This window comes from Plasmodium reichenowi, chromosome 7, assembly GCF_001601855.1.
Source record: "Plasmodium reichenowi strain SY57 chromosome 7, whole genome shotgun sequence".
NCBI lineage: Eukaryota > Apicomplexa > Aconoidasida > Haemosporida > Plasmodiidae > Plasmodium > Plasmodium reichenowi.
Window position 1 is genome coordinate 1,096,474 of NC_033652.1, and position 12,562 is coordinate 1,109,035.

The 12,562-nt window shown below is 19.1% G+C and overlaps 2 protein-coding genes across 2 annotated transcripts; one reads left to right on the forward strand and one right to left on the reverse strand.

Annotated features, from left to right (window-relative positions):
- Nucleotides 1-1,714: 1,714 nt before the first annotated feature.
- Nucleotides 1,715-2,465, forward strand: PRSY57_0727200 (hypothetical protein; the record flags this gene model as incomplete). Its single annotated transcript, XM_012906925.1, has 3 exons — nucleotides 1,715-1,894; nucleotides 2,044-2,184; nucleotides 2,310-2,465. The coding sequence occupies 3 exons, from the start codon at nucleotides 1,715-1,717 to the stop codon at nucleotides 2,463-2,465; spliced, it is 477 nt and encodes a 158-aa protein (XP_012762379.1).
- An 844-nt stretch (nucleotides 2,466-3,309) lies between these two features.
- On the reverse strand, nucleotides 3,310-11,850 carry PRSY57_0727300 (hypothetical protein; the record flags this gene model as incomplete). The annotated part of the gene is made up of 1 exon (XM_012906926.2): nucleotides 3,310-11,850. One exon carries the CDS (start codon nucleotides 11,848-11,850, stop codon nucleotides 3,310-3,312), a length of 8,541 nt encoding a protein of 2,846 aa, XP_012762380.2.
- Between the last annotated feature and the right edge of the window lie 712 nt (nucleotides 11,851-12,562).

Genomic DNA, 12,562 nt, shown 5'->3' on the forward strand with positions numbered 1-12,562 from the left:
TTTATTTTTTTTTATAAAAAAAATAAAAAAAAAAAAAAAAAAAAATTTTTTTTTTTTTTTTTTTTTTTTTTTTTTTTTTTTTTTTTAAAAATTTTTTTTTTTAAACATTTTTTTTTTTTTTTTTTTTTTTTTTTTTTTTTTTTTTTTTTTTGATTTACATATATATATATATATAAAATCTTAACTTTATATATTTAAAAACATTTAATTATATTAAAATAATTGTTTAAAGAGAAAATTATATTTTTAACATTTTTATTTAATAGTTGTACATTGAAAAATATGTATATATTTTAGAAACGTTCAAGTGTTATTAATTTTTTATATTTTTATATCTTACATTTTTGTTGTTTTTGTTATAATAATATTATATATATATATATATATATATATATAAAAGGATTATTAAAAAAAAAAAAAAAGTAGAATATTGCTATTAAAAAAATTACACATTTATAATTTTCTTAATACAACATCTCTCTATATACATATATATATATATATATATATATATATATATATATTATTTCATATTTGTTTTTTTTTATGTTTCTATATTTGTATTAATAAAAAGGAGAAGATGGCTATTTGTTGTAGGAATGTCGTATATCAAGTAAAAGGTTAAAAATAATATACATGTAGAATAAAAAATTAAGTAGTTTTATAAATATAAATGTCTATATACTATCAATATATTTTTTTTAATAATTAAAATGTTAAAAGTGATACTAAATAAATATATATATATATATATATATATCTTAATATTTATTTCAGGACGAATTTCTAATAATAAGGAAGAAGGTAAAGTAAAATATATTTAAAATATATATATATATATAGATATACCTATATAATTAACATGCTCAACTTCATAATTATACATATTTTAATTTTTTTTTTTTTAACATATCTTTTATGTTCTTATTTGAAATTTATTTTAAGTCAACAATTTGCAACCATAAATAAATATAAAAGATTCTTAAATTAAATATATTTTTATTTGAATTTTCATATATAAAAAAAAAAAATATATATATAAAGTGCAAAAATGAAAGTAAGACATGCATGGAATTTTTTTTATTAGGATTTTAAAATTGTTTAAATATATAATTTGAAGTATGAAATTAGTTGTGAAATGTATATATATATATATATATGTATAATTATGTTTTAAAATATTTGTACAACTATATTTCAATCTTTAAAGTAATGTAGAAATGCATATTTTTGTCATTTATATGAGTTATGGCAAGTTGGTTCCTCGTATGTTTGTGTATATATATATATTTACTTATATTGTTTAATTTTGTTTTTTTCTTTTTAAATTCTGCTATAAAAATGCTTTTTATATGTATATAATTTTTATACTAGGAAAATTCTGTTCATAGTATTTAATTTAATTTTTTTTTTTTTTGTGCATAATATGTTAAATTTAATATTTCTTTTGATATGATATAAATTTCTTAAAATTTTTTTTTTTTTTTATATCATAAATTAATATATATATATATATATTTTTAACGTATTTATGTATAAATTATAAAGAGAATCAAGCGTTTGAACGAAAAAATAAAAAATAAATTATTTATAAAAATGTTATATAGTATATTTGTTATATATTAAAATACATTATATACATATGCTTATTTATATTTAAAAAAAAAAAAAAAGAAGAAAACCATTTACATTATCTATAATTTCTTACGTTGTCATGTCAGAAGAAAAGGGAGCTTATTTGGTCTTTGACAATGCATCGAATGGGACTTTATTTATTGTATGGAAAAAAGAAAAAGTTGAAAATGCTTTAATGTTTATAAAACCAACAAAAGAGGTTCCAGAATTTAAATTCGTGAATAGAAATGGAAAAAATGAATTAATCAGAAATTTACAGGTTTGGAAATAAAATAAGACTCGAAAAATATAAATAAAATTATATTTTTTTTTTTTTTTTTTTTTTTGAAATTATAATTATATATATATATATATATATATATGTGTCTAACTATATTTTCATTTTGAATTTTTCTTGTTTTATATTAGTCGGACAAAAAATTATTTTATTCTGGAATATGCCAATTTGTTAAAGAAGCAAAAGATATAAAAGGAAAATTAACTTTATTACAACATTTTGATTCTTCTTTTCCTATAAAAGTGGATTTGTATTTTTTAAAAGGAAGCAAGGTATAAAATATAAAATTAAATAAATAAAACTTATTACATATATATATATATTATAATTATCTGCAAATTTTTTTTTTTAAATATACCTTTCATGACAAAAATTATTCATCTTTTTTATTTTATAGGTCATGCCACTTAATACAGGAGAACCTTTTGTTGTTCAAGACATTGATGCTATGAGTGTTTTACCAAAAGGATCAAGTTCATTAAAAGTAAAAACGATGGCAAAGGATATGTTTGTTTCTAGAGGGAATACAGAAGGAGCTAGTATATCCTTTTAAATGAGCGTTTTTTTTTTTTTTTTTTTTTTTTTTCTTTGTAATAAATATATAGATCATAATATTATACAAACATTATATATATATATATATATATATATATATATATATGTAAATCTTTTAATTAGTCTTATCAAATTTTTTTGTTCATATATATATATATGTATATTATGTATTTTAAAAGTCCCATCATTTTTCTATTTTTATACAATTTCAATTATAATAAATTAAAAATTCATATCAAGTTACAGTTCTATAAATTTTGCAAAATTCATAAAACCTTAAAACATAATTCATTATAACTAATTGTTAATTATCAGTCTAAAAAAAATTAAAAAAAAAAAATAAAAAGGTAACATAATCAAAGTTGAAAAAAGATGAATCACACAAAAAGCTATTTATATGATTAGTAAAATAAATTTAGTATAAAATATATTATATATTCATAATTTCATTTAAAAAAATTTTAAAAATCTTGACAATATTCCTTTTATTATACTATAAAAAAAAAATTTATTTTGAATTTCAAAATATATTCAAATGAGAATACAGTCATATTATATATATATATATATATATATATAATTATTCATTAAGAAAAAAGAAGAGAAAAATTGAATATACCAAAAGTAATATATGACAAGGTACAAATTTGTATATAAATATATATATATATATATATATATATATATATGTATGCATATGAATATATTTATTTTTGCAAAGACATAGATTTAGATAATTAAAAATTTTCATATATATATATATATATATATATATATATATATATATATATATATTTACATTTATTTATTTATATAATAATGGGGAAAGAAACTTTTAATTTTTAACATGTAATATTATTTTGAATATTTGGTTTATCTCTTAAATAATATTTTTTATTATTATCTGCTAATGATTTATCTTTACTTAAGATATCACCACATGTGTAATTATTTAGTTTATTATTATTATAATTATTATGATTGTCGTTATAAGATGTATATGAATCTATATGATCATTTTCATTTTGTTCATTTTTTATTTGATTTCTAAAATTAAAGTTTTTATTTCCTCTTTCCAAGAAATAGGAAACAAATTCTCCCTTTCCTCTATATATAAAACAAGTCATTTTCATATAACCTTTTTTTCTAGCTAATTTATTTATGCACATTTTAGGTATTTTAACAATACCTTTTGATGTGTTATATTTAACTAACCCAGTCCAATCATTTTTTGTATTATATGTTCTATTTTGTGTATCTTCCTTTTCATGAGGAATTTCTTTTTTTATCTGAATTGGTAATATAGTTTGAAAATTTGTTGTTTTTATTTGTTTCGTTATATTAAGATGATTCGATTGGTTACATTCATCTATTTGATTAATTTTGTTTGTTTGATCATTTTCATTTTTTTCATTTAGAATAGGCTGATTATTAAACTTTCCATATTTTTCATTTTGTTCTACATTATTATTATACCCATGAGTTTTTTTATAATTTCTTGTCCTTATAGGACTGGTTTGCGTTATTGTATTATCATCGTGTTGATCATATTTATTTTTCCAGATGTTTGTATTCCAATTTTGTTCTAAAAATTCTGAATAATCACAATCGTTAATAAGCTTATGATATAAATCATATAGGGAATATACTCTTTTTACATTTAAACATATTCCCTTTTCTTTTCGTAAGGTTAAAAATCCTTTTATGACTTTTTGATTACTTTGATTTAAATGAGGATAATTATAATTCTTTGTAATGTTTACATTTTGTTGATTTTGTTCCAGAACGTGTTGGTTGTTTTGGAAGAGATACATATTATTAGATTTATTGTATGTATTATATAAGGTATTAATATGGTTTATATCATTTTCTATTTGTAAAATGTTTTGTTTTAAAGAATGATTATTTTTTCCTATGTTTACTTCACTTTCAGTAATTATGTTAGTGTCATATGTTTTTGCGTCCTTGGAATTTATTAGTTCTTGGTTTATTTCATTTTCAGTAATATGATTAGTACATTTGTTATGATCTTTTAAATAGGGCAAATTGTTCATATATTCCAAAAAATGTTTTTGATCATTTGTTTCCATATCATTATTATTAGAGAATGTGCTATTTTTTTCATAAGTATTTATTTCATCTACATTTTTAGTAGTATTATTACTTAAGGATGTTTTTACTGGAAGATATTGATTGGGAAGTTTTGTTGTATTATCTATATATTCAAAATTATTTATTTTATCATCTAATGTTTCTATATATTTGTCATCATCAATATAATTTTTGGTATTTTCTTGTATAGGAATGATATTTTCATTATTAAATTTATTTGATGACTCGATTATATCATGTATAATTTGTTCATTTTGTATATAGTTTTTTTCTTGTTCCTTAAAAAAATCAGATTCATTTGTATATTTTGTATTATTATATTTTTGATCATTTTGAATTTTTCTTTCCTCACAAATATTCTTATCGTTATGATTATGTGTTTGTGTAAACAAATTTTTTTTATTATTTTTATCATTTGAATAATTCGAAATATGTGTATCACTTTGTAAAAAATGTGTAAATGTTGGATATTGTATAAGAGCCTTATCATTTTCCATAATATGATTCGTTTCATTATTTTTTAATAATATTTTATTTGAGAATAATTTATTTGATATTATATCATGTATCATATTTTTTTCTTCTTTTGTTTTTCTTCCTCTTTTTTTTTTTTTATTTGTTATGGTTATGTTATTATTAATTTTATGGTATATATCATTGGTAGGGTATAGAGAATTTTCATTTTCCAGAAGAATGGATGAATAATTTGTTTGTTCAGTACAATTTAAGATAATATTATCTTTTAAACAATTTGTTACATCAAAAGCTACTTTACTATCATATTCACTATATAGTATTTTCCCTTCTGTTTTTAATTCTTTCTTAAGTTGTTGTAAAAAATCTACTGTTTTTTTCTGTGCATTTGTCGTTCCATATACATCAGCAGGAAATACTTTGACTTGTATTTTTCCTAAGTAATTATAACAAACTATATATTTTTTTCCTTTAGCCAATAAATTTTTAATATTTTTATTTCTTGATAAAAACTTGTTACTTTTTATAAATGATGAATAGTTATTATTATCATTTTTATAATTCGTTTGATTATTTGTATAAAACATATTATTATCTATACTTATGTTTTGGTTTGTTTTGCTGTTTAATATAGAATATGTTTTTGATATTAATTTTTTGGTTGGATGTATTTTACTTATTCTTCCTCTATTTCTACTTTTGCCTCTTCCTTTATCTTTATCTTTATCTTTATCTTTACCTTTACTTCTTCCTCTGCCTCTTCCTTTACCTTTACCTTTACCTATACCTCTTCCTGGTGTTCTAATTTTAGTTTTTTTTGTTTTGTATTTATAATTTCTTTGATTATCATATTTTTCATCACTTATGGAATATTCATCATCTTCATCTTCATCATCATCATCATAATCAAAATTATAATCAATATTATAATCATATTTATTATAATTATTTTGATAAATATCATCTTGAAGATTATTTGAATGATAGATATTTTTGTAATTGTTTTGGAAATGCATGTATATATTTTTCCTTTCCCTTTCTTTTTCTATTTTATTTTGTTTTATTCTTTTTCTTGTTCTTTTTTTTTTCTCATAATAATTATAAATATCATTTGTTTCGTTTTTTTCCTTTTTTTCGTTTCTTTTAATTTCTTTATTTGTAGAAGATTTAAATGTCTTATGAGTAGTGTTTACTACGTTTCTTCTTTTTCTAGTATTTACATTGTTATTACATGGTGCGTGTTTAATATGATATTTCTTATTAATAAATAGAATATCGTATAACTTGGAATCATCACTAGAATAATATCCTTTCATTAAAATGTCTTGTTCTTTATGGTATTTCAATTTACTTAAGAAATAGGGACATAAGTATTTTAATGGAAAGTCTTTATTTTGTACCTTAAAATCAAAATGTTGATCTACAATTTTGAAGTAACAATTTGTATTATTATTACTACTATTATTACTACTATTATTATTACTATTATTATTATTTTTGTTTGTATATATACAATGATCGTTGTCATAAAAATTTAATATACTTTGTTTTTTTACATTTTCTTTTTCCATAGACATTTCCTTCTGCATTTTATATGATGATTCTAAAGGGGAAAAAAGGTGCTCTATATTTTGTTGTTGTTCCATATATAACTTGGCATGCACATTTTCTACATATTTTATATATATATATATAAATGTTTTATTTAAAAAGAAATCATATTTGTATATATTGTTTATTTTAATATCAAGAGTATTAAATTCTTTGAACTGATTTTGTAAAATTTCAATAATATTTTCATTAACATAAAATAAGTTGAAATATTTTTTAAATTGGTTTATTTGATTATATTGATTAGATATATTATTCAGTTTACATTTAATAATATTTTGTTTTATATTATGTAAATAAAAGAAAGATTTCTTTTCACAATTTTTGTTATTATTATAAAAATGGTTTGTAGATGAGTTTATGGATTCATATGCAGAAGATAATGATTGATCATCTTTTGTTTTGATAATTTTTTTTCGACCTCTTCTTCCTCTTTTTCTACCTCTTTTATTATTATTTGTTACATTTCGATTATATTTAAAGGAATTATTAATTTGATTAATATAATTTCTTATTTCTTCTTCTTCTTTTAATCCACCTAAGTTTTTATAAAAGTCAATGGAGAGAGAAATAGCTACATCATAACCAAATCTTTGTGTTGAGAATTTTCTAAAGTTATAACCTTTAACTTGATTATTCCATGAAACAATAACATTTCTTTTTTTCTTATCATATATTAAATTGATATCTGAATTTTCTTCAGGGTTTATGTTTGCTTTGGCTTTTCCAATATTAAACAATTTACTTTTAGTATCTCTTTCATATGAAAAAACATTATTGTTTTCTAAATAATCTGCATTAACACCTAAGGATCTTAAAAAGTTAAGTGAAATTTTTTTTGCTGTGGCATGGCCAAATCTTTGAGCTGAAAAATATTTCGTTTTGATTTCTGTGGTATAATTATCTTTATAATATATAACTAAATTACGAAGGTTGCTATCATAAAATATGAAAGGAAATTTTTCATTTTGTAAAATATCTTCTTTAATTTTTTGAGCACAATCATAATCTCTATAACATTCCATAGGATCATATAATTTATTATTATTTTGAATTTGAGTTGAATTACTTTTCAAATTTTCTTTTGAACACGACTTATTTCTTAACTCATTTGATGATGGTTTATAACGTTTAGGGTCACTATTTATTTTATTTTGTTCAGATAGTATATCCTTTGATATATATAAAGTATTATTTTTGATATTATTAGGAATGATTACATCGTGGCTTTTTTTTTTCTGAATTAATTTGCTTGAATTTAATGAGAAATTTTTTTGTAAATCATTAAAGGAGGAGGCGTTTTTTTGTTGTGATAATAAATTTGACAATGAAATATTTTGTGTTATCTTTTGTCGTTCTTTTTGTTGTTCATTTTGTTGTTCATTTTGTTGTTCTTTTTGTTGTTCATTTTGTTGTTCATTTTGTTGTTCATTTTGTTGTTCTTTTTTTTGTTCATTTTGTTGTTCATTTTGTTCTTTTTGTTCTTCTAGTTGGTGGTGTTTTGAATTTTTTTTTGTGATTAACTTTATTTTGTCTTTATCATTTTGAATATTTCTTTGTGTATTTTTTAATTTCGTTCTACTAGCTAAGTAGTGATAATTATGTGACGCGTGTTTTTTCTTATCAGACATAATATTAAAAATATTATGTTTAGAATCATTTTCAAGAGTATCACAACATGATTTGCTTCTTGTAAGATAATTTCCTAGAGATTTTTCTTTAAGATTTGACTTATCAGTATTAAAAAGAATAGTATTATTATTACTATTATTATTTTGATTGTGATAATTATAAACTGGGTTCCTTTTAGTGGTATCATTTGTTTGTATAATATTATTTAAATTATTATTCATATCATTATTTTTATTATGTTTGTTTTGTTTTTCTATATTATATTCATTTGAATTTCTTAATAAAATATTTTGATTACTTAATATAGAGGAACATTCAAAGTGTATATCATTTATATCACTGTTACAGAAGATATTATTACTATTTATTATATTGGATAAAGAATTACTTCTAATAATTATATTATTATCGCTATAGAAAGAATTCATCTTTTCAAATGTGTTATCATTTTCTTTATAACATTTGGCTGAATATATTTTTTTGCTTTTTACAAAACGATGTCTTTTTGAATTATTATTATTGTGGTTAAATTTTTTCTTTTTATTTGAGTGTATATAATGCATTTGATTAATTTTATCTAATATAAGAAAGTTATTTGTGGATTCATTATTTTTATATGAATAAGTTATATTTTCTTCTTTTTTAATTAATGAGTGGTTTTCATTATTTTTCTCTTGATTCATATTATTATCTAATATATTTTCATAATGAAAAAACATAGGTGTATCGCTATTATTACTAAGGAGGTTATCATCATCATTATCACAAGTATAATATGTGTTTGGTTGATTATTTTTTGTAATAGATTTTTTTCTTTTCTTTATTTTTCTTTTTTCTTTTTCTTTGTCCTTTTCTTTTTCTTTGTCCTTTTCTTTTTCCTTTTCCTTTTTATTTTCTTTTTTATTTTTGTTTTTCTTTTTATCTACCTCATTCGAATCAGAAAGAGAATTCTGTTTTTCCTTAATTTGTTGTAGCAATATTAGTGGTATATTATCTTGCTTATTGTTAATATATTTTTGTTTTGTGTGTAAATCTGTATGAGTGTCAACTAATGACATATCCAAATTAATAATATTATTTTCTATATCTTGTAAAGAATTTTCAAGATTTATATATATATTGTTAGTAGTAGTACACTTTTTCTTATTCTTTGCGTAATTACATGGATTGAAATTTTTATTAATATTGGTGTCTATATTTTTTACATGATTTTTGTGCAATGAACTTAATCTCGTTTTTGAATTTTTTTGAGTTTTTTTTTTTTCCTTCACATAATTATTAGAGTTGTTAAATAAAATATGATTACTATTAGATGTTTCATGTATATTGTTTGCATTCAAATTACAACTTATATTACTATTAAAAGAGGGATGGACATTATTTTGTATGGTCTTTTCTGAGTTATAAATACATGTATTTGAATAGCTTCTACGTAATCTTTCATGTACAATATTTTTGATATCTATATAACTACTACTACGAGATTTTATTGGAACTGATTTTTTTTTGCAGTTCGTTTTATTATAGCAATTATTATTATTATTATTATTATTTATTTTATTATTATTTATTTTATTATTATTTTTTAATTTATTATTAGATAATATAGATGAATTGTCACTTATATATGAAATTAAATTTATAGTTTTTTCTTTTTCATTTATTATTTTACTTTTATCTTCTTCATATTCTTCTGTTAAATATACGTCATTTGAGGAATAAATCTTTTTATTTATAAATTTTTCATATGAGTAATTATTTTTTCTTTTACCTGATATATTTTTATTACATTTTTTCTTTTTTTTGTTTTTTTCTTTTCTCCTTTTTTTCATTGATTCTTCATTATTATTGTCATCACTACTATCATCACCACTATTATTATTATTATTATTGTTGTTGTTGTTGTTGTTGTTGTCGTTGTTGTTGTTATCATTATTATTATTATCATTATTATTATTATCATTATTATTATTAGCATTCTTATTATCATTATTATCGTTGTCATTGTTACCATGATTACTATTGTGTTCATTAACATATTGATTACATTTATAATTATTTTGATTATTTTGATTATTTTGATTATTTTTATTATCATAATAATAATTATTATTATTATCTCCACATTTATCAGCACACTCTTTTGAAATAGGTATATGTGTTTCTTCTCTTTGTAAACATATTTTTGACTTATATATATTTTTATTAAAAGATTTATATTCACATATGACTGGTCTCAAATAATCATTACTATAATAAAATCTCTGCATACATATTTTGTCTTTATTATTTTTATGTGGATTAAAGATATCATAACTAAACGTTCCATTGGAAATTTCATTCCTTTCGTTTTTATTAAAATAATTGATATTGTTGTATATAGGTTTATTGTCAGACATAATATATTTATTATAAAAATAAATATGTTCCCCTTTTTTTATATCCTCATCATCATCATAATAATAATTATTATAATAGTTATTATTGTCATCATCATTAATATAATTATCACTATAATAATAATAATTATTACTATTATTATTACTATTATTATTATTACTATTACTATTACTATTATTATTATTATTATTATTATTATTATTATTATTATTATTACCATAGTCTTGCTTATAATTTTTAACTACATCACATTCATTCATATCATTATTATTGCTATTGCCTTTTTTTGAATTATAATGTTCCAAGTTTATTCTTTTATTCAGAATAAAATTTTTACAATTCTTTCTACATAAGATTGTTTTTTCGTTACTTAAAATATTTTTTACTTTCATTGTTGATTTGTTATACGAATTAAAAGGTTTAATTGTGAAGGAATTATTGAAAGACTCACCATCATTAGATATATAACTTTTAAGGTTTTCAAGTGATTTTATTTTTTTTTTTTTATTCAGTAAACCGAATTGATCTATATTATAAAATGTATTACTAGTATTTGCTTTATTTTCGATACTCAATTTATTTATATAATCAGATTGATTATTTTCTATACAACTATTGTCATACTTATATAATGTTGAAGTAATATTATTTTGATGGTTATGTGTAATTATATTATTGTTTCCATGTAATTTTTTTTTATCTTTTTCACTATTATTTAATACGTTACATAATTGTTCATCGTAATTACATAAATTATTTATTCTATTAGAACATATTTGATTCTTATTATGTAATTGATTAATTTTATTAAGATTAATAATTGTATTTTCTTGGGGTGTTTTCATTTTATTAAAATTTACATTGGTTTGAAGTAATGTAATGTAATTTTGTGTGTTATTATTCGGTCGATTACCATTCCCCTTGTTATTCTTTTCTATAGCATTATTTGGTGTATTACTATTTGTTGTACTATCATCATCTATTATTCTATTTTCATATTTTCCATTAAATTTAAACAAGTTAGTTTGAGTCGACCTTTTATTAAGTAAAGTCTTATCTGTAGAAGAACCTTTTAAAGTATTATGGAATGTATTTCCATTTCCTTCTAAATTCTCTTCTCTTAATTTATATTTTTGTGTACGATTTCTCCCCATTTCTTATATTATATAAATATATAGATGTTAATGATTATTTAAATGTTTATATAAATGTTAATGGTTATTTAAATGTTTATATAAATGTTAATGGTTATTCAAATGTTTATATAAATGTTAATGGTTATTCAAATGTTTATATAAATGTTAATGGTTATTCAAATGTTTATATAAATGTTAATGGTTATTCAAATGTTTATATAAATGTTAATGGTTATTCAAATGTTTATATAAATGTTAATGGTTATTCAAATGTTTATATAAATGTTAATGGTTATTCAAATGTTTATATAAATGTTAATGGTTATTCAAATGTTTATATAAGTGCTAATGATTATTTTTTATATTTATTTAAATGTTCATGATCACTTTTATGTTTATTTAAATGTTCATGATCACTTTTATATTTATATTTATGTTCATGTTATATTTTTAATTTTTTTTTTTTTTCTTCTTTTTCCTTTTTTTTTTTAGTATGTGTCTATATTATGTATAAAAATTAACAAACATTTGCTTTATCAAAAAAGAAAAAAAGAGAATATTAAACTTCAATTGAAGGAATAGAATTAAATGAACAAATTGTTATTAAAAAAAAAAAAAAAAAAAAAAAAAAAAAAAAAAAAAAAAAAAAAAAAAAAAAAAAAAAAAAAAAAAAAAAAAAAAATATTTTAAAATAAAAAAAAAAATTTTAAAAAAAAAAAAAAAAAAAAAA